Source organism: Plecotus auritus (assembly GCF_963455305.1).
Source record: "Plecotus auritus genome assembly, chromosome: 14".
Lineage (NCBI taxonomy): Eukaryota > Metazoa > Chordata > Mammalia > Chiroptera > Vespertilionidae > Plecotus > Plecotus auritus.
In genome coordinates this window covers 7085618-7112760 of record NC_137780.1, presented here as the reverse complement: position 1 = coordinate 7112760, position 27143 = coordinate 7085618, and the positions used below count along the sequence as shown (strand labels likewise).

The window sequence follows — 27143 nt, the reverse complement described above, 5'->3', positions numbered from 1 at the left end:
AATAAAGAAAAAAATTAACAAAAAAGAAAAAAAAGGTGAGCAAAGGAGTTGAACAAATACTTCACCAAAGAAGATACACAAATGGCAAACACATGGAAATATAGCCAATGTTATTAGCCATTATAGAAATACAAATTAAAAGCCCAATGTGATACATCGCACACCTATTCGACAGCCAACATTAAACGGACCGACCACACCGGGTGTTGGTGAGGATGTAACATAAAGCAACTGCTTTGGAACAGTGTGGCAGCTTCTTAAAAAGTTAACATGCACCAGCCATTTGATCCAGTCATTCCACTCCAGTATTTACTCAAGAAAAATAAAAACACTTGTCCACACGAAGACTTGTACCAAATACTCACAGCAGCTTGACGTGGAACAGCCAGAGCTGGAAAGAACCCAAATGTCTACCAGCAGGCGAATGCCTAAACCAGCCGTGGTACAGCCAGGCAACGCAGTCGCGTTCAGCAACCAAAAGGAATGAACGAGCCCTAACTGGTTTGGCTCAGTGGATAGAGCGTCGGCCTGCGGACTCAAGGGTCCCAGGTTCGATTCCGGTCAAGGGCATGTACCTTGGTTGCAGGCACATCCCCAGTAGGGGGTGTGCAGGAGACAGCTGATTGATGTTTCTCTCTCATCGATGTTTCTAACTCTCTCTCCCTCTCCCTTCCTCTCTGTAAAAAATCAATAAAAAATATTTAAAAAACAAAACAAAAAAAAAAAAGGAATGAACGACTGGTAGACACAACAGAATGATGGCTCTCAAGTAATTATGCCGAGTGAATTCAGACAAAAAGAGCACATGCTGGAGAAGATTCTAGAAAATATAACTTGTGGTGACAGAAAGTGGACCCACGGGTGGTTCCTTGAGGGTGAGGAGAGGCCAGAAGGGAAGGATTACGACGGGACACACGGGGACTTGGGGGTGAAGGGGGTTTTTTGACCGTGGCTATGGTGACGGTTTCAGAGGTGTGTGCAATATGTCAGCAATTCTCAAACTGTGTATCTGAAATATGTGTCGTTTACTGCATGTCGATTATACATCAATAAAGCCGTGTTTTACAAAAAATACCCAGGGAAGGGAAAAGATACATAGTGTCAAGAAGCACCCAAACCCTGTTAATGCTGAAGACCCTCCGTGTCCTCCCTGTGTCAGCCGTTCACAGCCGACCTGAGAAAAGACAGAGCAGGAGCAACTGCTACTTCAGATGACCTGGATCCTCACCCGAGGTCGCTGCAGGCGGGAGAAAGGCCCGTTAGCCAATCCCCACAGCATTAGAAATTCTGAGCTCCGAAAAGAAGACTTAGAGTAAGGGTTCCCCAAAGATACCTGCTGACATTCATATGCAAACGCAAAAGCACTGATAGATAATTTTCTCTTTTCCTAGAAGCATGACCCCACGAATAAAATCACCCCACCACTACTTCTTCACATATGTGCTCGACATCGGCTTTGTTCTGAATTGGCATGTTCAGCGTCTAGCTTCTTTCAACAGTCAGCATGGAGAGAGCATGAAAATTAATTGTTTCTGTGAGATAAATATAAAACCACCTTTTTAAAAAGGGCCAGACTTAATAACCACCCACTGAATAACCAATTTAAAGGTTAAAAAGGCAGCAGCGCTGTGGTACGTGCTTAGCAGGAGTAACCGATCACTCACCCCGTTCTCCTTCCTCCGATGGTCACCAGGAACTTTCACACCATTTCTTTTCAAAGTTGGGTCCTGAGGCCGTGGTCCACTCACTAAGCACACAATTCAAAACTAAGCATTAAATCAGAGTTGCAGATCCTCCAAGTGCATTTCTTAGTTCTGTGATTACTGCCCTTTGATATTTTAAATTGAAAGGAAACTTCAAACAAAATCTTTTCTAATAGCAATGGCATTAAGGCCTCGAATTCAGCCTGTTTGGGAAACCTATCTCGGAACAGTGAATAGTGAACTTTATTAAACGCCCCTTGCTAACTATTCCCTAGGAAAGCTGCATGATTCAGAGACCAGAAGAGGGGGGAAGTGTAACAAAATAGATGTTCTTCTCATTATGGGAAAATCACACCATTCACTCGGAGTAACTCCTCCTAGTTCTCCATTTAGCTCCTCAGGAGTGAAATCAGAAACAGTTTCACTGAAAGAATTAAGTGAGAATTAAATCAATCCATCCTGTGCTCACTCAGAGTGTTTTGTAACTTACATGGGAAGGAAGCAATTGAAAATACAAGTAGTGTTTTGAATATCTGGCTTATCGAGGACATTTTGTGGTAATTCTGAAGTACTACGAAGTATTTCCCCATTTATTTAAGTAAAAATCTTCCATTTTCTTAGTTTGGGAAAGTACTAACTGGAAAACACTGTATTCTGCTTTGGCTAAAACGAATGTTTTAAGCCAAAATATATGGGTCTCTCAGCATCACTTAATGCATCGTAAGGGAAAATAGTCTTAATTTAAACGGATACATCATAAGAAACAAATATCAGCAAAGAGAATTTTTTAAATAAGTGAAATTAAGCTAATATTTATATTTCCAGAAATTAGAAAGATTATTAAATGTCTACTGAATCTGCCTAAAGCTTACCACTAATTCCCATGCCAGTAATACGATATCATCAGAGCCAGGGGTCACACCATCCCTAGCCCTACTGTGTTAGCTTTATTTATTTATTTACTTATTTATAATATATTTTTATTGATTTCATAGAGGAAGGAAGAGGAAGAGATAGAAACATCAATGATGAGAGAGAACCACTGATTGGCTGCCTCCTGCACCCCCCCCACCAAGGATCGAGCCTGCAATTGGGACATGTGCCCTTGACTAGAAACGAACCCGGGACCCTTCAGTCCGCAGGCCAACACTCTATCCACTGAGCCAAATGGGCTAGAACTGCGTTAGCTTTATTTTTAAAACATTGTTCAATTCTCTGAGAAAATAGCCCCAGGAATCGTCACACTACTTCTACAAGAAAAATAAAAGTACCATTTAGGAATAACTGCTGTCTTTGCTGCCTCAAAGGCAGCCCCCCCCAGCACCCCCTCCCCACCACACCAGTGCAGTTCCACAGATAGAGTGTGAGGCGAGAGCTTTAAAAATAGTTCCATATCCACTCTGGGTCCCAGGTCCGAGTAAAACTGGAAAAGGACCATGGTGACAGCCTCCTAACCTGTAATCTAGCCGCCCCCACGAAGAAGGTCCACGCCTGACCGAAGGACACTGACAAGCAGCCCTGTCCTACCCCGGGTCAGACACCATGTGGCACTGGAGCTTTGTGACAGCGTGAAACAGCTCCTTCACCTTCCGATCCTCCTCTCACGTTACAGGCACACCGACACCGCACATTACGCTAGCGAGAGGCCGTTCAATAATTCAGCCAGGGCCGCACGGCTGGACATCTGAACTGGCAGGTGAGTGGGTAGAGTCCAACTCATTTATTAGCAGAGGGTGCGTGCAGGTCGTAAACAAAGAACGGAATAAAAATGAGATGCAGGTGCCAGTTTAAAACTACGAAAGAAGAACGCTTAGGGAAAAAATACATGCTCATTTAAATTAGAACCACGGGCACTAGTCACACCGCACGGCACGCCAGCCAGCCTGGCAGAGGTGACGCGAGTCCCACTCCTGGCTCTGCCTCTGGGTGTGTGGCCTCTGACAAGTCACTGAACCCCAAAGTATCACCTTCTCATCTGCGGAGTGGAAGAGGCCAGACAAGTCGATTGTGAGCTCGTCCACAGCCTGCACTTGGTGATCTCTCCTTGTTGGGGACCATATGGATTTCTGAATTACCAGTAAAGTGATACAACTGAGACTGCATAGCATCCACTGATAAACATGTTACCTGCAGTCTTACTCCCAAGAATTATATACAAAAGTCACAAACCCTCAGCTTCCCATTGTGAAAACTCCAACAGTCTTAGAAATACCTCGTGATCCGCCTCCACTGGCGCCTCCCCACGGAGAACAGAACTTCCCACGGAGAACAGAGCTTCCCGTGGAGAACAGAGCTTCCCGTGGAGAACAGAGCTTCCCACAGAGAACAGAGCTTCCCACGGAGAACAGAGCTTCCCACGGAGAACAGAGCTTCCCACGGAGAACAGAGCTTCCCGTGGAGAACAGAGCTTCCCACGGAGAACAGAGCTTCCCACAGAGAACAGAACTTCCCGTGGAGAACAGAACTTCCCGTGGAGAACAGAACTTCCCACGGAGAACAGAGCTTCCCGTGGAGAACAGAGCTTCCCACGGAGAACAGAGCTTCCCACAGAGAACAGAACTTCCCGTGGAGAACAGAACTTCCCGTGGAGAACAGAACTTCCCACGGAGAACAGAGCTTCCCACGGAGAACAGAGCTTCCCACAGAGAACAGAACTTCCCGTGGAGAACAGAACTTCCCGTGGAGAACAGAGCTTCCCACGGAGAACAGAGCTTCCCACAGAGAACAGAACTTCCCGTGGAGAACAGAACTTCCCGTGGAGAACAGAGCTTCCCACGGAGAACAGAGCTTCCCGTGGAGAACAGAACTTCCCACGGACCTGCCTGGAAGCTGCTCAGCCTCCCACATCCTCCGAGACCTGCCCAGATGGCTGTGACGTGTGCAGCCTGCTGTTTCTCCACTGCCATGACTGCCGCCTGCCCTCTCCTCCCGTCATCTACAAACCCCGTCACAGCCCTGATCATGGGAAGTGAGCACCTGACAGCCGTGTTCTCTCCACGCCAGTCCTGCCTGCACCTGCATGAGGGTCCCAGCCACAAGCCAGGCTCTCGGCGCTGGGCTTCCTCATCCCCACCGACTCCAGGCTCCTTTCATGACCAACCTGGAACCGCCACCTGGAAGAGCTCCACGCTGGAATCTTACCTCCCAACATTCTGCTGTGACCACAGTTCCTCACTCACCCCTGCACGGACCTGAGACTTGTCACCTCTGACCCCTGGTCGCCCTTTCCCCTCAGCCCTTCCCATCCTCCCTTCTTCCCCACCCAGCTTAGAGGTCGTCTTGCCAGTATCCTCTTCGTCCCTGTCCCGCTGACCTTCCACTGAATGGGTCTGGCATCACCCCAGCCTGGGGTCGATTCAACCACCTTTGCCCTTACAGCCCTCGGGCTGGAGAATGTCACGGTGGTCTCGTGGCCTCCGTGGAGCCCGGCAACCTGCTCCCCTGGGGCCCTCTCCTATTCTTCACACCGGCTCCGGCTCCGACTGCCAACCACATCCATCCTCACCTTCAGAGGCCTGCCTTCTACGTCTGAGAAAACGTGTTCCGATGACAATTCCCCGACTCGCTCACAGGCGCACGCATTTACTCTTCCTGTCTTGTTACCATGGAGGAGGGTCCCTCCTCTGCCCGCGAGACTCTCTGCCAGGGCCGAGGGGCGCCCCCTCAAGCATCCCCTCTTTCATGTACTGCAACCTCCTCCCCTCCCGCATTAGAAACTATCATAGAACTTCTCCCATCTGCGCCCTGGCTGGTGTGGCTCAGCTGATTGGACATCGTCTCGTGCACCGAAAGGTTGCCAACTCCATTCCCGTGAGGGCACATGCCCAGGCTGCAGGCTAGATCCCCAGTAGGGCACGCGCAGGAGGCAGCCAATCGATGTTTCACTCTCGCATCAATGTTTCTCTCTCTCCCTTTCCCTTCCTCTCTCTCTAAAAACCAGTACAAAAATCTTAAAAAACAAAAAACTTCTCTTCTTCAAACAAAACAGAACAAGCAAGACCATCCCCTTGTCTCCTCCCCGACAGTCAGATCTTAGAAGCGTGGTCTCTCCCCACTGTTGCCACGTACCCTCGCTCACCCCTCAAACTACCCGGTTCCACTCCAACGCATAAAACACAGTCCAGATCCTGGGGCTGACCACAGGGTCCACCTACCCAAGTCCCTGCCGGGGGCGCGCTCATGCCGCAGGAAGAAACGCACTTCATTCCTCTGACTTCCAAACCTTTGCAGGACGTCGAACATCCGCTCGTTATCCGCAACGGGGCGCTCTAGGAGAAAGACAAACACGTCGGGTTATCGATCCTTCGTGCACATCACATATTGGGAATGTGGGAAACGTGGCAGCGTAGATCATTTGTTTCCATTAAAGGGCCCTTAGAAAACACAGTGTCAGAGAATCCCCACACACACTCAGTGTCGGCCCGGGTGGAGACCTGAAGGAGGCCTGGGCCTGGGCCGGCCGGAAGGAGCCGGGGCCGACCTCACTCCGTGGGCCCCTCACTAGCCATCAGCCTGCCACGTAGCCAGCCCCCGCGTTTCAAAGGTTTCCGTCATCTCCTACATGGGATGGTCTGAGGTCCCTTCTAACTCTAATGGTTCTAGGATTCTCTAAATATATAAGCCAAAAATTTTACAAACAACTTTCTAAATAGCCTAGTCTTACTCTCTACTAGACTTTTTAAATTATCATTTTAAAAACTGTTAAAAAATTAGATGTATCCATTGCCAAATAACAGGCTATTGACTGCACTGAAAATACATCCACTTGGCTCCTCCGGTGAACTGCCACTTGTCAGAACTTTTCTAGAGACAAAAAGAAGGGCTCAGCTAAACACCCTAATAGACAGGAACGTCAGGAGAAACCAGGTACCTTGAGCTCCCCTCAAAAAGTCTTCCAACCTGACTCATGTGTCATCTGTGCACCAAAGGGCTGCGGGTTCGAGTCCCAGTCAGGGCACATGCCCAGCGTGCGGTTCCATGCCCAGTCAGGATGCACGCGGAGGGAACCGATCGGTATTTCTAGACTGCCAGTGTCACTCTTAACAGAAGGTGGGTTGAAACAGCCTAAGAAAACTCAATGCACTTGTCAGTCACCAGAAGCAACATCTACGTAAGCAGCACAGGCAGAGACTGCAGCAGCCAAGCATTCGGCAGCCCGTTTCGCGAGCTAACCCTGAGCCTCAGGGGCCTGGCTGCCACCAAGGTCCGTTCTGGTTCTATTCCCAGTGACAGAGCGTCCTGAGCCGACACAGACGTCCCTCTTCTGCCAACCACAGAAATTCTAACTAAGATACCCACCCACCCCCACCCCCCGCCGGAAGGGAGCACCATAGATAAGTAGAAACCCATCGAAAGAAATTGAGTAGCCCTCCACCTCCTCACCGCACACGCACACACACACACACTAGTTCAAAGAAGATAAAATCCCCCGATTCCAGAAGCAAAGAGAGAACTCAAAGGCAGTGAAGCAACTGCCATCCCTGCTGGGTTGGACCATCTTAAAGGCCATGAACCTTCCCGTAGGTCTGGGAGCCGAGGCCCTGTGGCCTGTGAGGACGAGAGCAGCCCGGGCTGCAGGTGCTGAATGCTCGTCACAGGTTCTCAAGGCCCCTGCGCCCCGCCCCTCCCCTCTCTCCTGGTCTCGGCCTCTGTGACTGTGAACGTGCCGCTCTGCGCACGGATACGTCCCCAGCACCCTCTCCTCCTGCGACGGAGCACGTCCACCCGTCACTGCGGTTACCACGCCGTGTTCTAAGCATCTGCTGAACCTGCTTGTACTCGAAAGCAGGAAACTTATCTGTCCCCCTCGCCATCGGTCCCAGGCCTGTAACAGGAATCTCAGAAATGCTCTCTACTCAAACAACTGACAGGCGGCGAGGAAACGGAGATGGCAAAGCAAAGCTCCTCTCAGTGAACGAAAATAAGAAACTTGAGAAACTCACAAAATCAAAGTAATATATTTACTATTTGTTAATAAACACTTATAGCAAAAGGGGGGGGGGTTAAAACATCATAGCTATTACTGAGAGCTAGTACTAAGTGCACCCAGGGCTACGCTAAGTCCCCCCTCCCCCACGTATTACCTCCTGGAATCCTCACTCAATCCTATGAGATAGGTTCAATTATTATCCCAATTCTGTAGAGAAAACACTGGAGAATTACAGAGATTAAGGACCTGGCCTTCAATCATAAAGCTGGTAAATGACAGAGACAGAATTTCAACACTCAAGACTTCGTTCTCAATCACACCTTACAAACAACTGTCAAATTAATTATGAGTTTACTGCAACCAATCAAAATCCCAACAGAATGTTTCCTGGAGCCTTTCCAGGTAATTCTAAAATATATCTGAAAAAGGGAATACACAAGCATTGCTCAGATATTTTTTTAAAAAGCAGAATGAAATAAGCCCTTGCCTTACAGATACCCAACAAATTAGAAAACTATAGTAATTAAAACTGGCTCTGTCCCGCCCTGGCCAGAGCGGCTCGGCTGGTTGGGGTCGCCCCCTGCACCGAAAGGTTGCCGGTTCAATTCAGTCAGGGCACATACCCGGGTTGAGGGCTCAACTGCTGGTAGGGGGCGTGCAGGAGGCAGACAATCCAGGTTTCCCTCTCACATCAATGTTTCTCTCTCTCTCTCTCTCTCCCCCCCCCACCATCTCCCTTCCTCTCTCTTGAAAAATCAATTTAAAAAAATCTTTTTAAGACAAACAAAAACCTGGTTCTGCCTAGCCAGTTTGGCTCAGTGGATACAGCGTCGGTCTGCAGACTGAAGGGTCCCGGGTTCGATTCCGGTCAAGGGCATGTACCTTGGTTGCGGGCACATCCCCAGTGGGGGGTGTGCAGGAGGCAGCTGATCGATGTTTCCCTCTCATCGATGTTTCTCACTCTCTCTCCTTCTCCCTTCCTCTCTGTAAAAAAATCAATAAAATATGTTTAAAAAAAACAAAAACCTGGTTCTGTCCTAAATAAGAAGAAAAAATGAAAGGAACGGGCTAAAGCTTACAGAAACACCCCTTCATAGGAGACACAACCTAGGACCAGAAGTGATGTCGTGACAGTAAGGAAAAAACTGTCCATAAGGCACTTAAGATTCCCACTCCATCTGGGGAAAAAGTTAAGTCCCTAATTCACACTAGTCACAAAAATTAATGAGGCGAGGGAGAGGTGGGGGAGAGGGAGGAAGGAAAAGAACCTAAAACTTCCGGCATGAAATACCAGAAGAACATGCTTACGGTCCTGGAGTCAGGGAAGAATTTCCCACAAAGAGGATAACTGGGCCGAGGTCTGCAATAGAAGGTTTCTCGGTTCGTCTTTGTTCTTAATGCCTACAAGTCAGGAGGGAGGAGGCAAAGCCAAGGAAACCTGAGCAAAGGCTTCGGAGAAACCAGTTTTTAAAAATGAAACCCAAACGGCTAATAAATACATTTCCAAACGGGCAGTATCAGCTCAGCAAAGATTAACGTATTTTTCTATCAACCGGTGATGAGGATGCTTTTAGGAAAAGCTGGCAGGGCTGTGAGCTTAGGTAGCCTTTGTTGAGGGAAACCTGGCAATGCGTTAAATTTTATTATTTTTTTATTTTTTTATTTTTTTTATTTTTATAATGGAACGCTTCACGAATTTGCGTGTCATCCTTGCGCAGGGGCCATGCTAATCTTCTCTGTATCGTTCCAATTTTAGTATATGTGCTGCCGAAGCGAGCACTATTTATTTTTTTTTAAATATATTTTATTGATTTTTTACAGAGAGGAAGGGAGAGGGATAGAGAGTTAGAAACATCGATGAGAGAGAAACATCGATCAGCTGCCTCCTGCACACCCCCGACTGGGGATGTGCCCGCAACCAAGGTACATGCCCTTGACCGGAATCGAACCTGGGACCCTTCAGTCCACAGGCTGACGCTCTATCCACTGAGCCAAACCGGTTTCGGCGAATGCGTTAAATTTTAAACGCGTGACCCCTCAACCAGGCATCGCATCTGTTATCTACTCTACAGGAATGCTTGCACGGGACCCAGAGGCTCCTACGAGGGTTTTACTGCAGCATTTACAAAAACAGGAGCAGGGTTCATGTAAATGTTTATGAATAAGGAAATGGTTAAGTCATCCGTAGCTGATGCACACTGTGAAAGATTATGTGATTATCAGAAGTAATGATGTAAATGTACACATCTTACAATACCTCCAAGCTCTGTTGGAAGGTAAAACAGTAAAGGGCAGGGTATTGCTACACATGGTACTATTTACATAAAGCAGAAATAGAGCAAGGCATAACCCACAAAACTATTTCTATAGCTATGTACAAATGCAGAGAAGTCTGAAAAGTGATCGGCTGAAGTCACAGCAATTACACCAAGTGATCAGGGGATGGAATTGGAGGAGACACTTCCACTCTATCGATATTATTTCCCCTCTTACAAAAAGAACATATTCAGATACTATCCACCTTTTTAAACTTAAAAAGTTAGAAGGGAAAAAATCCTAATCATTGTCACATAATATGGGTTCAGGACCCCAAATGAGCAGAGAGAGGAGAGGAAAGAAAGGGAGGCGGCGGGATCCAGCACTCCAGGAAGAGCCTTGGCAAAGGGAACGTTCTCCCCCATGCACGTCAGGAGCAGGGCAGGCACCCCTGCAGAGAGAACCTGAGGCGCCTGCAGAAGCAGGAAATGCAGGGACTCGGGCGGGCGGTTCCCATCACCTGGGGAAGTGTAAGGCAGGGTGAATGCGAGCGCATTTACTCATCAGTGAGCACTGACTGAGCACGAGCACCTACTACGTGCCAGGCACTCTCCTCTGCTGCGGGCAGCAATGAGCAGGGAAGCAGGATCTCTCTCAGGGAGGCTACACGCTAGTGCATGTGTTTGGGGCGACAGGGATCAAAAAGGCAATAAAGTGATAAACACACACACACACACACACACACACACACACACAGAGCGATGTGTGTACGCAGAGGATTAAACCAGGATGACATCATAGAGAACGTCCTGGCTACTTTTGCAAGATGCTCAGGCAAAGGCTCTCCGAGGAGGGAACGTTTGAACTGAAACCCCAAGGACCGGAGGGCGCAGCACTGACAGATCCGGAGGGAAGCAAGCCAGGTCGTGGGAACAGCTAGTGCCACTGGCTCTGAGGTGGGCAAGAGCTGAGTGTGGTTTACTCGTGACCATAAAAAAGCTGCAGGAGGGGCAAGGAGGGAAACAGTACCAGATGACAACCAAGACAGCAAGCCCTTAAGATCCACAATCCAGGATCGAGCGTCTGGATTTTATTCTAAGTAGAAGAGAAAGCTCTACGGGGTGTCAATGCGAAAGTCCAACTATCAGATTCGCATTTAAAAGGATCACTTGGGTTTCTTTATGCAAATGGTCTACTCCAGCTCTTAGGTGAAGGTTAAAAAAATAAGCGATGCATGGAGCGTGAAGACCTTCTAGAACACCCAAGGGTGGGAAAGGCAACCACAGACAGGTACGAGGACGTGCAGGGGAACTGGGCACTCAGCTGGTCAGGTTTCGTGGCCGGTGTGAACCCAATGAGCGCAGTGTGTCACCTGCACCCCCAGCGGAGAAAGGGGGAGCAGCGGGAGCTCACCCAGGCTGTGCAGGAACGAGCAGAACTCGGGAAAAAGTGCTCCCAGGTCTACCAACTCCTAAGGGGCCAAAGAAACCAGGCCGCCCCACTTCCGAGCTGCAAAGACCTACACTGAGGGATTGATTCCAAGGCTTCACATAAGGCCTATGATTTCCCCAGTGCCTTCTGCCACCTCAGCAATCAGCACGGAGCAGCTCCCCCTAAAAACATACAAACCTCAGAGAGGGCAAGGCAATCAGGAGGCCTCGTTGCTCACCAGGCAGAGCCTCAGCATACAAAACCCTAGGAGCGCCCCAGCCGCTCCCACCGGTGTCAGCTGCCTGCCCTCTGACCTTTCCTACTGTGGTGCCACACTGTGAGGCAGAAAGAGGACAGAGAGACGTCCTATGCCACAGCGAAGCTGGAGGGGGGCGTGTCTCCTGACGGACATGCGTGAGCATCCCCCGCCACGTCCAGGAACCAGGAGCCCTAGGAGACGCGTAACCGGAGCCCAGGCTGCCGGCTCTCCCACCTGAGCCACACCACACTTCGGCCAGATGGCAGTCGCTCTCGCCGGGCTCCTTGCACAGGTCCACCACATCCCGGCATACCGTTTCTGGGGTCACGGGTACTTCTGTAAAGTGCTGCTCGTTGTTGCTGAGGTACACGGTAAGAAACATCTGGAAACAGAGAGAAAGCACACGCGTTATCGGACTGCCCACACTGGCGGTGTTCGCTTTGTGTTCACCTTCGCTTCCCGTCCCCAAACAGGCCCAGGTGCAAATGTTCAACAGAACAGTCTGGCAAACCCTGGCCGGTAGTGGGGGTTGGGGTCCTGCCACCTCAGGAGCAAAGCCTGCAGCAGCCTGGGAGCGCTGGGGGACAGTCAGACCAGTTCACACGAAAGGTGAAATGTCTTTCTCTGACATTTTACTTATGGGATTTGTCTACCAAATCCTTACCCAGTTCTTAGCATGTGCCAGGCGCACACTACATGCAGGTCTTCCTACCAACCCTGTAAAGGTGATGGGGGATATCATACACACACACTCATGCACAGATACGTAGAATGTAAGACGGCTACATAAGAACATAGGACATATTGCGTCTGAAGGCAAGATGGAAACAGGACAGACCTTGGAGGGCAGCCAATGTTTACACCATGCGCATACATTCCCTGTTCAACAAGTTGAACCCAAAATGTTTAAGCGAGTTAAATACCCACTTCAGAGCATGTCCTCACCAACCAGGTGTAAGCAGAAATGACCGCTGTCATGCCACATTTCTGACTTGCAGACAAACATTCAGGGCAGCAGAAGATTTAAATCTAAAACTCATTAACAATCTTTTTCCCAGTGAAAATAGACATTGCATCTTAAAAAACACTGCTACTAAAGAAAGCAAGTTTTCACTATTAATTACAAAAAAAAAAAAAGAAAGAAAAATGCTGTTAATTCTCAGTGCTGCAGAAGCAAATTGTGGATGGCAATGCCAGTCAGTAAACCCCTATGGCTCATTCAACTCAGTGGGTACCTACTGTGTGCATGCAACTCAATGGAGCACCTACTCAGCGCAAACCAGTATGCATCAGGAATAGAAGAACAAACCATTTGAAAGAGTGACCCCACTGTGACACTTTATCCTGTGAAATAATTCCGATCAAAGATAGAGTGTGCCAAGGACCATGAGCCTGATGGATCAGTGCAGTACATTATGCAAAAATAAACAGTGAGACTCTCTGAGATGTTGGGGGAGGTTTGGGTTTTAAGGCGGTAAAAAGCGGAAGAGTAAGATCTGCACTGTGATCACAACGACACGAGACCATCATACAACAGCCACACGACTGCCCCTTCCAGCTTCAACTGCCCCACCCGTCACCCCAAAGCTGAGAAGGCTGCACTCGGCCCCTTGTTGTAAAGAAGACAGCACCCCATTAGGGATGGTGGTGGAAACTGGCTAAGACACCTGACTGGATGCCTCAGGATCTGGCCAAAGTGGGAAGAGAAGACGTGCACAAGAGAAAGTGGGGACATGGGGGGGAGAGGACACAGGGGCCGGGAGGAACTGGCTCACCCCTGGGAGCTTCCTGGCTCCTCCTTGAAGTAAAACCATCTTTTCCTAAGGGAATCCAAGTCTCCACTTCTTGCAACCAAAGCTCTTAATCCCCATAAACGTGTGTAACATAGGAAGTAACCTAGAGCCCTAGCCAGTGTGGCTCAGTGGCTAGAACACTGGCCTGCGGAGTGAAGGGTCCCAGGTTCGATTCCGGTCAAAGGCACATCCTCGGGTTGTGGGCTCGATCCCCAGTGCGGGGCTTGCAGGAGGCAGCCAATCAATGATTCTCTCTCATCATGGATGTTTCTATCCCTCTCTCACTCTTCCTTCCTCTCTGAAATCAATAAAAATTTATTTTTAAAAAAATAGTAACCTAGAAAACATAGAAGGTAACCCATTACAACTAGAAGGTAATCCAGAAAAGTTACAAAGGTGGATTCTGTTGAAACAGTAAGTGAAACGAATGAAAAACAGCTGTAGTTCCCATATGAGGTCGGAACCCTCCAGCTAATGACACCAAGTTTGCACATTCTGATACACAGTTCGAGGCCTGCACAGAGATACACGGTTCTAGGCCTCAACTTGGCCACCAGGCAGCACTTTGAAACTGTTACACAAAAATTGCCAAGTATTAGATAAATAACAAAGACTAACTAAACTCCCAGAATGCCACCGGCTGCTGCTCTGGCAAATGTACAGCGTATTTAGTGACAGAGATAAACAATTTACACTTCAGTGTGAAACAGGACGCCTCTCCTCTATGTTCCCCACCCACACCAAAACTTTCTTTGAAGTTGACTCGTCAAGAATAGTAACTGTTTTCCCTGTAAATATGAGACTTAGGTGTTTATGAAATACAGAAATACTTAATATACAGTCTGCCTACTAAACACAGTTTCAACAAGTGAACGGCTATCATTACGTAGATTGGCACCTTACCGTGTCACTGCCACCTTTCCGAGTGCTTGCACACACATCATCTCAGAAACACACATCGAGTCTCAGATGGGCAGCACAGCTATGGTTTTCTCTCTCTTTTTTTTTTTAATATATTTTATTGATATTTTTACAGAGAGGAAGGGAGAGGGATAGAGAGCTAGAAACATCGATGAGAGAGAAACATCGATCAGCTGCTTCCTGCACACCCCCCACTGGGGATGTGCCCGCAACCAAGGTACATGCCCTTGACCGGAATCGAACCCGGGACCCTTCAGTCCACAGGCCAACGCTCTATCCACTGAGCCAAACCGGTTTCGGCATGGTTTTCTCTTTATACATAAATTCTTTAAAGAGGACTCAGAGAAGTGATCTGCTTAGCTGCTAAGGAGAGGGTCCGGGTACAAGTCTGTTCTTCTGATCCATCCTCTGCCCTCTAAGCTGTCCACACAGCAGAAAAATACTAGGAACGGCTCTATTTCACCACAGCAACGCAAACTCGAATAGAGATCGGGTCTTTCACTTTCTGGGAAACAACAGCTTTATTTCTTTAAAAGCGTAATTACAAGTAAGAATGAGAGGTGTGTTCCGTTTAAGATTACTATGCCCCCAAAACCCCCAGAATTAATACTGGCATGAATGGCAAGCACATGCGGTGACCCCATCTCTACCTTGTCTGCATGAAGATTAGCTCCGGGGTGACTTTCTGTGCGAGGCCCTGGATGCTGGGGCCAGCAATGTGACATGGCTGCAGGTTCCCGGGCAGGAGATCTGGGGCCTAACCCCAGATTTGTTAATAATTAGTTAGACAACCTTAGGGAAATAATGTCACCTCCCCAAATCTCAGCCTCCTCGTCTTCAAAATAAGAGTCTTTAAGTTCCCTAAGAGCTACCATTATTTTGGGTGTTTATTCGGCGTCAGAGTAAAAGCCAGCATGTTTACGCCAGCCTGCAAGTTGGAGGTCAGCAATCCAGGCATGACATGAGGGCCTGCATGAAGGCAGTGGGTGGGGACCTAGCAAAAAAGGCAGATTCAACAGAAGACGGGTGGCGGTGACTAAGTGAGGGTGGGGGTGAAGGGGTGTGTGGGAACTGGACAATTCAGTGATCAGTGAGAAAGTCAATTCAGGAAGAAACCAGGTTGCTTTGTTGTGTGACTATGATGGGGGGGCACGGGGAGGGGGGGACAGAGTTTGTTTTGGATTAGCTGCCTGCTCCTGCCCACACCAACACCTGCCCTCCTTCCCTCTCAGCCCTCATCTCCTGATGCCCTGCGTGCGCGCTCTGTTCCACCAGCGGACGCCAGGCCAGGCACGTTCCCCCCTCAGGGCCCGAGCAGTTCTGTTCCTGTTTGCAATGTTCTTCCCTGCAGGCCACTCAGATGTCGCCTCCCTGGCCACCCTGCTACATGCCACTTCCCTGCTTTATGCCTCTTCTTGGCACAGTCGCTGACATACTATATTTATTTAATTATTACATTTATTTAACGTGTTTTTATTATCTGGTTTCCCTATTAAAACATTCCGGGGTTTTGTCTGTTTCATGCGCTATCCTCAGCACCATGAATGTGCCTGGTATGTAACAAGGAAACAGTAAGTATTTGTTCATGATTAATAAATTCTTTAGCTGTGACTGCATTTCACAGGTTTACCTCTGATCGAGTGTCACAGTAAGTTTTCTTTCCGGCATGGTAAATGCTACAGCGGACAGCATAGCTAGACCCTGAGAGAAATCAGTGTGTCCCCCCTTATTTCTCCAGCTTGTATCATGACTAACAAGTCATCCCACTTGTTTCAACGTTGTTCGTTCATTCACTATTTACAAGCCACCATTTTATAATCTAAGCTCTAATAAAACTGATCCTCACTAAATAGCTAAGACAGCACACAGTACAAAATTCTAGAGAGAGAGAGCGCTGTGTGGAGAGGGACACGGCCGGCCCCCGGGGAGGGAGCAAGGCCATCAATGGCCAACGCGCTCCCTCCCTCGTCTATCCCCTACCACTCTCCACTGGGCACTGGACACTGGACAGCAGTCAGGTGGCCTGGGGAGCAGTCTGTGGAAATCAACCTTCAGCAGGAAGCAGGGTCGGGGAAGGTGAGGAGGATCTGGAGGGCAAGCGGGAGATGCAGCGACTCCCACACCTGCCAGGTCAGGGAGGGGCCGAGCAGAGCTCACCCGAATGAGCGCACGAGCCTGGCTAACCCTGGCTAACTCCCAGGCAGAGGAACCAGCAGAGGGAAAGACCCCAGGAAGGATGGAGTTGGTCACGTCTGTGGACGAGGAAGGTCACCAGAGGGAGCACAGGGAAAGGGCTCCAGATTCCGAAGACATTAACTCAGAGAGGCCTGATCATGCAGGACTTCGAAGGCCACGGGTCCTCAACTTCGGTGTGGACAGAGCTGCTCACCACAGATGCTGGGCCCAGCCCGAGTTTCCGATTCAGCAGATGGGGAGAGGGACTGCGAGTGTGCATTGCTGTGTGTGTGTGTGTGTGTGTGTGTGTGTGTGTGTGTGTGCTTTATAGATTCTGCATTTCCAACAAGCACCCCTGTGATGCTGACGCTGATGGCCCACAGACCACAAGCTGAGAACCGTTGTTCTAAGGCAGGGGTGGGCAAACTTTTTGACTCGAGGGCCACAATGGGTTCTTAAACTGGACCGGAGGGCCGGAACAAAAGCATGGATGGAGTGTTTGTGTGAACTAATATAAATTCAAAGTAAAGGAGCGGAGGGGAGAGCAAGAGAACCGGATAGACCAGCCGGATCCGGCCCGCGGGCCGTAGTTTGCCCACGGCTGTTCTAAGGCGACAAGAATCTGGATTCTAATCGAAGAGGCCATGGTGGCGGGCGGGGGCCAAAGCACTAAGAGGCAGAGTAGACGAGTGGTTGCCAGGGGCTGGCGGGACTTCCTTTTGGGTGATGAAATGTTCTGGAGTTAGAGATGACAGTAACAACCTTCTGAGGGCACTGAAGCCACTGAACTGCACACTTTACCACAGGGGTGGGGAACGTCCGGCCCTCGGGCTGGGCTGAACAAGGCCCGGGAAATTCTTCGGTCTGGCCCTGCCAAGGCATTAGGGGTGAGTTAATGCAATGTTTCACCCAACACAGCAGGCTAATTTTTAAGTTGATAATCCTGTATGGCCTGAGAATGATGTTATAAATATCCAATGGCCCGTGGCAGGAAAAGGTCCCCCCGCCCACCGCCTTACAGGGTGAATTTTGTGGTATATGAATTGTATCATCGTTTAAAAGGCCTACTACAGGCTTACTGTGTGAGAGAGAAACATCTCTTAAGGAAGGTAAATTTACCCATGGGAAAGTCAGAGAACAACTTATTACTAATTTGCATGAATGAGACTTGTGGGTAAGATGGGAATTCAGAAATGGGGGAAAAAGAAATGTGATCTGAGCCCTAACCGGTTTGGCTCAGTGGATAGAGCGTCAGCCTGCGGACTGAAGGGTCCCAGGTTCGATTCCGGTCAAGGGCATGTACCTTGGTTGCGGGCACATCCCCAGTAGAGGGTGTGCAGGAGGCAGCTGATCGATGTTTCTACCTCTCTATCCCTCTCCCTTCCTCTCTGTAAAAAATCAATAAAATATATTTTTTAAAAAAAGAAATGTGATCTGAGACAGATTGAAGTGTCAGCCAAGAGGTGTAAACGAATGGAAAACATAAAAACTAACCTACAGTAACCGTCCTTCCAAAATGCCATCTTTCCCGGACTTGGGAGTTTCTAACACACCATAACACACCATACCCCAAGGAAACAGACAGGACTTCGTTCGCTTCTTTCCCGTGCGGAGCAGCAGAAGGGGTTCCCTCCCGTTAACTCCCCTGGGACACGGCTGTGCGAAACGGGATGATTCTCTCTGACTCAGACTACAGCGTTCGTGCCTGGGAACGTCTGAGCTCAGTTCCCTCCGTCATAAAGAGTGCGGCAACCACCAGATCAAAGCACCGCCCAGCCTTCACAGAGGTCCGGAGCATCTCACCGGGCACTCGGAGGAAGCTGCTGGGGCGGCCGCGAACGCTCACAGCCCCAGCCACCGCCCCAGCCACCGCGTACGGGCTTCCTTCCCTGGTAGAGGCGCCAGATCAGTCCTTCTCGGTGACTTTAAAACGCCAACTTCCTTCCGACTTGTAAGTCAGGAAGTTCAACTTTTTACAGTACGAACTGCAGGGAAAGAGATCAATCCACCAATATGTAACGGAGTAAACGAAGTGGAGCGTAGCCCTGGGCGGGAGCTCAGCTGGTCAGGACATCGTCCCAATGTGCCAGGTTGTGGCTGGACGTCAGGGCACACACCAGAATCAACCAATGAATCATAAAGAAGTGGAACAACGAACCTGTTCTCCCTCTCTCTCCCCCCCGTACCTCCCCTTCCTCTCTCTAAAATCAACTTAAAGATCTTTTTAAAAGAAGAACAGAGGATATAACAGACAGATCATATAAGATAATATAAATGATAAAACCTGAGGGGGGAAATAAATGTAAACTGAAACAATGAGGTACCACTTACAACTATTAAGTTAGTTCTCAATTCAAAGATAAGCTCCAACAGAGATGAGGTTGTAAAAAGGTGATTCACGCGGCCGGAGTGGCTCAGTCAAGAGTGGCTCAGTGGTGAGCATAGTCCTGTGGACCAAAAGGTTGCTAGTCTGGTTCCCAGTCAGAGTTGCAGGTTTAATCCCCTGAAGGCAACCAAGCCATGTTTCTCTCTCTTTCTTCCTCTCCCCACCTCCCTTTCTCCCTCCCCCCTCCCATAATTGTTCCTCTCTAAGCATGTCCTAAGGAGAGAGAGAGAGAGAGAGAGAGAGAGAGAGAGAGAGAGAGAGAAGTGGTTCACTCACGAGAGGATTACATCAGCCCAGGCAAGAGCCGGGTAAAGCAGAAGAGGAGCCTGGACTAGAGAGGGACGGTGACTCAGGGATGGAAGCTATGGGAGGAAATGGAAGAATGGAAGGGCAGTGGCTACAGCGCCCAGGTCTCTGACTGCTGAAAGCAACAAGCAAAACCTACCAGAGAAAGATCCCCTCTCCCTTTAATATAAAGTGTTGTCCAAAATAGCTCCCTTCCCGGGAAATCAACAGATTATCCAGAAAAGACCTTTGTACACAAACTAGCTGGCAGGTACCATCTACCTAGATCTGGTGGTGCAGAAAAACTCTGGCTGGAGAGCCCTTTCTAGAACTCAAGTCAGCTCTCCTGAATTTCCTAAATCACTTGCTACTTTGCATCTCTGTCAGTAAAATGAAGCTGTCTCTGGTTTTTAAAACCGGTCAAGGAACTGTTAGGTGAGCGCATCGGAGCGTCTGGGGATGGTCACGTGGTCACAAGCATGATTGGTGCAAAGCATTAAGGTTAGGGTTAGGGCTTCCTTAAGAAACCTGCGTGCTCCGCTCAGTGTCACAGAGCCACAGCGACAGAAGAGACAGAAGAGACGGCGGCTCCTCTCCGCCCGCAGAGCTCTCTAATGCGGTAACACTGGCGTGGTTTCTCCTAGGGACCAGCCTTCCGTCCCGGACTTTGTCTTATTCCCCAGCCTGGGGAGGTATCGGTTTCTTCTCTCGCCCCTGGGATTCTGAGTGTTTAAACAAGGGGCAAACTGTGTGGACTGGGTTCACGGCCAGCCCACACCATCCGCCAGGCCCGTGGTCGGTGAGGGAACTCAGGTTCGTCTGGGCGGTTTTCTGCAGACTCTCCTGCAGCGGGAGCTCTCTCTCTCTCCCGGCCTTCCCACCTTCCCCAGGCCTTCCATCGGACACCTCCACAAGCCATTCTCCACACGGCAAGAACGGCCACTTCTAAACCTATTATGTCACTTCTACAGCTTAAGACTCTTCCAGCGGCTGCCACCTCCCTTCCCAGGCCACCTGAGCTCTCCGCCCCACCCAGGGAAGCTGCCCTGCGTCCCTCTCTCCACTCAGCTCCTACACGGCCCCCGGCCCCCAGCCTCCCCAGCCCCCTCGGCGCCCTCCAGGCCCTAGGAGTTCTTCCCACTCGAAATGCTCCACTCCCAAACCTTCACAGGACCCGCTCCCTCGGGTCAGCAGGTCTGAGCTGAACTGTCCACCCACTTCCCTGGCCACCCGTCACATTTTCCTACTTACACCCCCTCTCATGTTTTCTTATTTTCCATTTCTCCATCCCCTCCTCTCCTCCCCCACTAAGCTCCATGGAAGGTAAGGTGCCTGAAATGTGTCTTCTTCTTTCCTGTATCCATGGCACTTGGGATACAGAGAATGTTTATAAATACTTGTTGAGCAGACGTCCCCAAAAGGCCATCCATAAATAACCAACAGGCCAATGAGGAGGAGTGAAGGGCAATGACTCAGTGTGATTTCATTCAACAGCAGCTCCTAGCTTATGTCCAGTAGATCCATCTGATTAGATGGAATCACTACTCCCTACGACACAGCAGCACGAGTGCAGACCGTGTCCCGGGGCCCCCATCTGACGTCCAGCAGCAGTGGGCACCCTCCGGCCACTGCTGCACCACCCGAGCCTCGGGAAAGGGCTGAGGAGTGAGGGGGCGGCTCACATGGGTGCTTTATGATTTCCCACCCTCCACATCTCCCAGCACGAGTCCACTTCAGATTCTTTCTTTCCTACATCATCACCTTCAAGCCCTGTTAAAAGATAGCAAGATCAGCCAACACCCACATACCAAAGGTAATTACTGCCCTCCCCTCTCCCCCTGCAGAGGTGGGAGAGCTGAGGTCTCTATGGAAGTCTAGGAGGTAGAAAAAAGTCACTGAGGTGCCTCCATTGCCAGGGCGAGAGACTCTCCTTCAGATCATATCGATAAGGGAACCATTTAGCAACCTTCTCCTCCAGCTTGGACTTTCAGGGTGGAAAGATGTCTCTGTTTTCCTTTAACGACTTCAAAAATAACAGAGTTATGCTCTAGGAAGCACCATGTGAAGTAATCATTCGCCAAGAGGGTGTCATCGCCACCGTCTAAAAGGATTCTAATCCCGTCATCACCACCTCAAAGAGCGTTTGTTTGAAGGAGGACCTGGATTCATATCTCATTTATGCTGAGTGACCAGGAGCAAATGACCAAAATCCTTCCGGCTTCCAGTTCCTCATCTGTGGGATGAGAATGAGAAGACTCACAACACAGGGTCATTTACTGGGTGTCCAACCTACATCACCGGGCACAGGGCCAGGCCCGAGGAGGTTCTCAGACGCTTCCTCGCCTTCCCTGGCCGGGAAACAAGCGCCCAGGGCCCTGGTTTACCGGGAGGTGGTTCATTCCGCAGTGGAAGACCAGCCCGCCGTCCTGGCCACTTCTCATTACCGCCGTTAGCGGTAGAAACTGGGATTCTGTAAACACTTACTCCCTGAGGCTTTCTACTATCCTTCTCAACTTCCGTCTTAGGGATTTTTAGCTGAAATGTTTGAAATCTAAATGAAGTAATACTTATTATAAATTTGTTTCTAGAAAAACACCTGAAGTCTGCATTCCACGTGAGAGTTCAGTATTTACTGGCCAGATGAACATTTTCAATGAAAATCTGACTCTGTTATCATCTAAATAAGTAATTTGGTTTGGGATAAATTTTATGTAGAACAATAAAACTAAGAGTGACCACAGTTGCCAGTTAGTGGAGTTGCTTTTATGTTTAGGATTTGCATTTCTTTGATAAGATAATTTTATAAGACAGTATGCAAAGTGTTTTAAGAACCACTGTCTCCCTAATACTCAGTGCTCCTGAAGGATCTCCTAATGACTCAAGTTTCTTGGCTCTCCCCAATGAGATGCAAATTTTTTAAAAGATTTTTTTTGACTAGATTTTTAGAGAGAGAGGAAGGAAGAGGGAGGGAGAAAGAGAGAGAGAGAAACACCGATCACTGCTGAGGCCTATTATGACTTCGGAGCTCATGCTCCCAACCTAGATGTTATTCCTGAGGCCCTTAAGCTGCTTTCTAGACCTTCATAGACCACCCTGGGTTCCATCTACCAATGTTCTATTAAGAGCCAATGACATTTTTTAAATTGATTTTTAGAGAAAGGGAGAGGGAAAGAGAAATATCTATGTGAGAGTGAAACATTGATCAGCTGCCTCCTGCACACCCTCTACTGGGGACTGAGCCCATAACCCGGGCACGTGCCCTGACTGGGAATCGAACCGGCAACCTTTCGGTGCACAGGACAATGCCCAACCAGCTGAGCCACACCGGCCAGGACATGAGATGTAAAATTTCAATGTCTCACCTACCACTCCAGCATGAGTATACATTTCATATCCAGTCTGTCATCTATGTTTTCTTTTCTCAGTTACTTTGATTACAGAAGAATGTTCTGTTGAGTACCTAGCACACCATCCAAAAAAACAAGTATTTCAGTAACGTTTGACTTGATGAAGTGGCATGACCTGAAAGAACACTCCAGATTCCTCAACTCTTGCATCCCACCCTTCTTATTCTTAGTAGAGAAGGTTGGTGAGAGGGTTTTTGTTTTTGTTTTTTTTTTAATATATTTTATTGATTCTTAACAGAGAGGAAGGGAGAAGGATAGAGAGTTAGAAACATCGATGAGAGAGAAACATCAATCAGCTGCCTCCTGCACACCCCCTACTGGGTATGTGCCTGCAACCAAGGTACATGCCCTTGGCTGGAATCGAACCTGGGACCCTTGAGTCCGCAGGCCGACGCTCTATCCACTGAGCCAAACCGGTTAGGGCAAGAGGTTTATAATACTAGTACGTACGGCAAGTCATACCCACGTGTATCGGTATGCAGGTACCCTATATGAGCTGAAGGGCTCAGTGTCCAACGAACCTTAGGAAGACGTTTTAGGGAGTGCCGCCCACTATGGTAGATTAGAGATAAAGGTCTACGGTGTTCCTTAAAAGCTCCAGAAAGGAGAAGTTTGTTTTATTGTTTTTACCGTCTGCTGTTGGGGGACAGGGGACGTGAAGAGGGAGAGAAGCAGTTCCTCCTAAAAGCAGCGTCTGAATAAAGGACGCTCCATATCCCTTCCAGATTATTCCAGATTATTTTTTTTAATATAATCAGCTGTACACTTATGCAGTCTAATTTTGTTGTGTTGGTTGTTTTTTTTTCTGAAACAGGTAAAACTACAGAAAAATTTAAATGCTTTTCGGCTTTTAATTAACACAGCAGAAGTCCCAAGGCAACAAATTTCACTACGGCACATGAAATGTGAGATACTTTGCACATTTTTTTTAAACATGTGATTTATTTAGCAGCCTTTAGGATTACAATTCTATACAGAACCTACCTTAAACTTTTTTTTTTTTTTTTTTTTTTTAAATATATTTTATTGATATTTCGCAGAGAGGAAGGGAGAGGGACAGAAAGCTAGAAACATCGATGAGAGAGAAACATCGATCAGCTGCCTCCTGCACACCTCCCACTGGGGATGTGCCCGCAACCAAGGTACATGCCCCTGACCGGAATCGAACCCGGGACCCTTCAGTCCGCAGGCCGACGCTCTATCCACTGAGCCAAACCGGTTTCGGCGAGAACCTACCTTAAACTTGATTCTGGAATGAAACCTAAGCTAACTTGCTATATTACTACTCAACCACAAAAAGGAATTCTTTCAGCATATGGTATAGTCATACAAATACAATATTGCAAAGCTAGAACTTGAAAGCCTTTTTCAAAATATATTTTTATTGATTTCAGAGAGGAAGGGAGAGGGAGAAACAGAAACAGCAATGACGAGAGAGAATCATTGATCGCCTGCCTCCTGCACGCCTCCGACCAGGGATCAAGCCAGCAACACAGGCATGTGCCCTGACTGGGAATCAAATGGTGACCTCCTGGTTCAGAGGTCGACACTCAACCACTGAGCCACACCGGCCTTCCTCTCTGAAATCAATAAAAATATATTTACTAGTAATTTTTTAAAAAGCTGAGAGATGAGAAATACATTTAAGAAAAGTCTCATTTGTAAGTACCCAAAATAAACAGGATAAAGACACACGTAACATGAGGTTACTAAATGAAAAAGTTTCATATGTTTATGTATTGCAAGGATAAGAACCTCAGTTTAAGTGAGGCAGGTGTGGGCTAGAAGGGGTCAGTGGGGGAAAGGGAGGCACATCTGTAATAATTTCAACAATAAAAATAAATCTTAAAAAAAAAAAAAGAGAGAGAATCTCGGTTTAACCAATACTGTAAATTCAGGAGAAGCTCTTACCTAGCATCTATTCAAAGGAAGGCACTGAACTAATTGCCTCATAAACAGTAATTCTAATCCTCACAACCACCCTAAGGGTGCAGTACTGTAATTATCCCCATTTTACAGGTGATGAAACTGAGGGATGATGGATTAAAAAAGAAAAAAAGCCTATGGCCACAGAGGTAGTAGCTGAGCAAATACTAAGAGTTAGTCTGGCTTCAAAGGTGGAACACGAGCCACCACACCACACTGCCGTCCTGCTCAAACTCTCCTCTGACATGAGAAAGGCGATTAGAAGAACCATCCTGCTCAATTAAATATAGTTTCAAGAGCTACATAACTTTTTGTTGTTGTTGTTGTTGTTGTTGTTTTTAATATATTTTATTGATTTCTTACAGAGAGGAAGGGAGAGAGAGAGAGAGTCAGAAATGTTGATGAGAGAGAAACATTGATCAGCTGCCTCCTGCACACCTCCCACTGGGGATGTGCCCGCAACCAAGGTACATGCCCTTGACCGGAATCGAACCCGGGACCCTTCAGTCCGCAGGCCGACGCTCTATCCACTGAGCCAAACCGGTCAGGGCGAGCTACATAACTTTTTACAAATTCTGATGATCTGGCATGCAGTTGGGAGGAGGAAACAAAAGTGTTAAGAAAGCACAAAGGATACCTAGGCATAAAACCCATCTTTAAGGAGGAAATCACACAGCAACAACCAACACTTGCCTTGGTCCTATTTTTAGGAAAAATTCACAGCCAGCCAGCCAGAGTTATTTCGAGACAAAGAAATGTAAATCCCAGGAATTAAACATTTTAACCGCAAAATCCTTCCCCCTTATTCATGGTCTGTATTGATTGGGCATTCACATCACAAACTGACTTCATAACCAGGTAATAAACTAAAATAGGCCCTAGCCCGTTTGGCTCAGTGGATAGAGCATCCGCCTATGGACTGAAGGGTCCCAGGTTCGATTCTGGCCAAGGGCACATGCCAGGGTTGCCGGCTCAATCCCCAGAAGGGGGCATGCAGGAGGCAGCTGATCAATGATTCTCATCATTGATGTTTCTATCTCTCTATCCCTCTCCCTTCCTCTCTGAAATCAATAAAAATATTTAAAAAAAAAAACTAAAATAGGATGCACATTGCTATTAACACCTTCAAATTCCTAGACTTCTGGCAGGACAAAATATCCAGAACTATCTAAACTCAATGATCAATTGCAATAAATTCAGTTTGTCCCCAACAGGAAAGTTGAGGACACCCTCCCATAACACAAGTAGAGGAAGCAGGGGACAGAATAATTATACTCTGCATCTGTGACTGCAGATCAACAAAACGTGTCGTCACTCCGACCCACAGACTGTCTAAAAGCTTTCTCTGAACAAACGCAGACATGATGCTGTGCAGCCTGCATAAGCCACTGCAACCTTCCAGACGGTCTGTGCGACCTTAGAAGGAAGCAGGCATTTCAAAAATGCCTCGAACCTGCCTGCCGCACACCTGTGGCCTGGCGGCCAGGTCCGGAGCCCGCGGAGCTGGGCACTCACCAATCCTCTCGGAGCAGGCGGGCACAGACATTTTACTGCGACCAAAAAACTTTGCGTTTGCATTTACTAAAACCAGTTTTCCAGAAACAGGCTGAGCGGCTGGGCTGCTACTGCAGATACCAAGATCGAAATTCAATTCAGAGGCAAGCCAGGGCACTCTTTAGGATGAGTATTTCACTCCAGCGAAAAGTTGTTTGGGGTTGTTAATTTTTAAGACAAAGCAATAAGATTCCCGGTTTCCCTGATCGTGACCTTCAAGAACTGCAGAACCTCAGGATCCAGCCGGAGAGAAAAAGAAAAGTTTGAGTGGCTGCTCTGGAGCGGTGGCTGGGACCCTCCTCCCGCACGCGGGCCGGGGATCGCGGGAACCGGGGTGGGAGCCCGGAGCCTGTAGCCGCGGCGGCTCCCCCCAGGTTCGCAACACACCGGCCCCGCCACGCGGGCTCAGGCCCCGGGATCGGCTCGGGACCCTACCGTGGGCGCGGACCGGCCCCCCACCCGCGACCGCGCACACTTCCGGGCCTGACGCCCCGGCCCCAGCCCGCCTGCCCACTTACCGGCATCATTTTGGACCCGAACCGCATCGAAGCGGGTGGCCGACGGCGGCCCGGATCCCAGCGGCGGCGCCCGGGGGTCGCGGGGCGGGGGAGGGGAGCACGGAGCGAGGCCGCCCGGAGGCGGCGGACCTGTTGCGAGGCGGCGGCGGTGGTGGCGGGACGGCGCGGGGTCCGCACAGCCCTCCCGCGGCTGGGGCGCCTCGGAGCCCGGGCCCAACCCCGCGGGGCACCGGACGCGGCTTTGTCTCCTCAGCGCTCGCGGCCGCGGGGCTGCCTCCTCCGCTCCGAAACCAACTAACCCGGGCCTGGCCCCTGCCGAGCCCGCGCCGGCCCCGCCCCCGCGCGCGGCCCCGCCCTCGGCGCGCGCGCGGGTCTGGGGGGAGGGGAGCGCGGGGGGGCGGGAGCGCGCGCGCCTGCGCGGGGCGGGGAGGGCGGTGGGCGGGCGCGCTCTCGGGGGGAGGCGCCCTTTCCTTTCTTGGCGGCGCAGGACGTGCGTCGGGGGCGCGCGGCAGAGCGCCTAGAGCGCGCACCTCCTGGCGGAGCGGGGGCTTGGGGGGCGGCGCCTAGGCAAGAGGGGAAGGTAAGAAAGACCCCCGAGGA

General features: G+C 49.2%; 1 protein-coding gene across 1 annotated transcript in view; it reads right to left on the bottom strand.

Moving 5' to 3' along the window:
• Positions 1-26844, bottom strand: part of TP53BP2 (tumor protein p53 binding protein 2) — a 48540-nt gene extending 21696 nt beyond the window's left edge. The window contains exons 1-4 of the mRNA XM_080651251.1: positions 26544-26844; positions 11813-11960; positions 5858-5971; positions 1665-1747 (exon numbers count right to left, since the gene is read on the bottom strand). Of these exons, the coding sequence (XP_080507377.1) occupies positions 1665-1747; positions 5858-5971; positions 11813-11960; positions 26544-26570 (372 nt within the window). The 5' untranslated portion in view covers positions 26571-26844. The remainder of the gene's footprint in view (positions 1-1664; positions 1748-5857; positions 5972-11812; positions 11961-26543) is intronic.
• Positions 26845-27143: the final 299 nt, after the last annotated feature.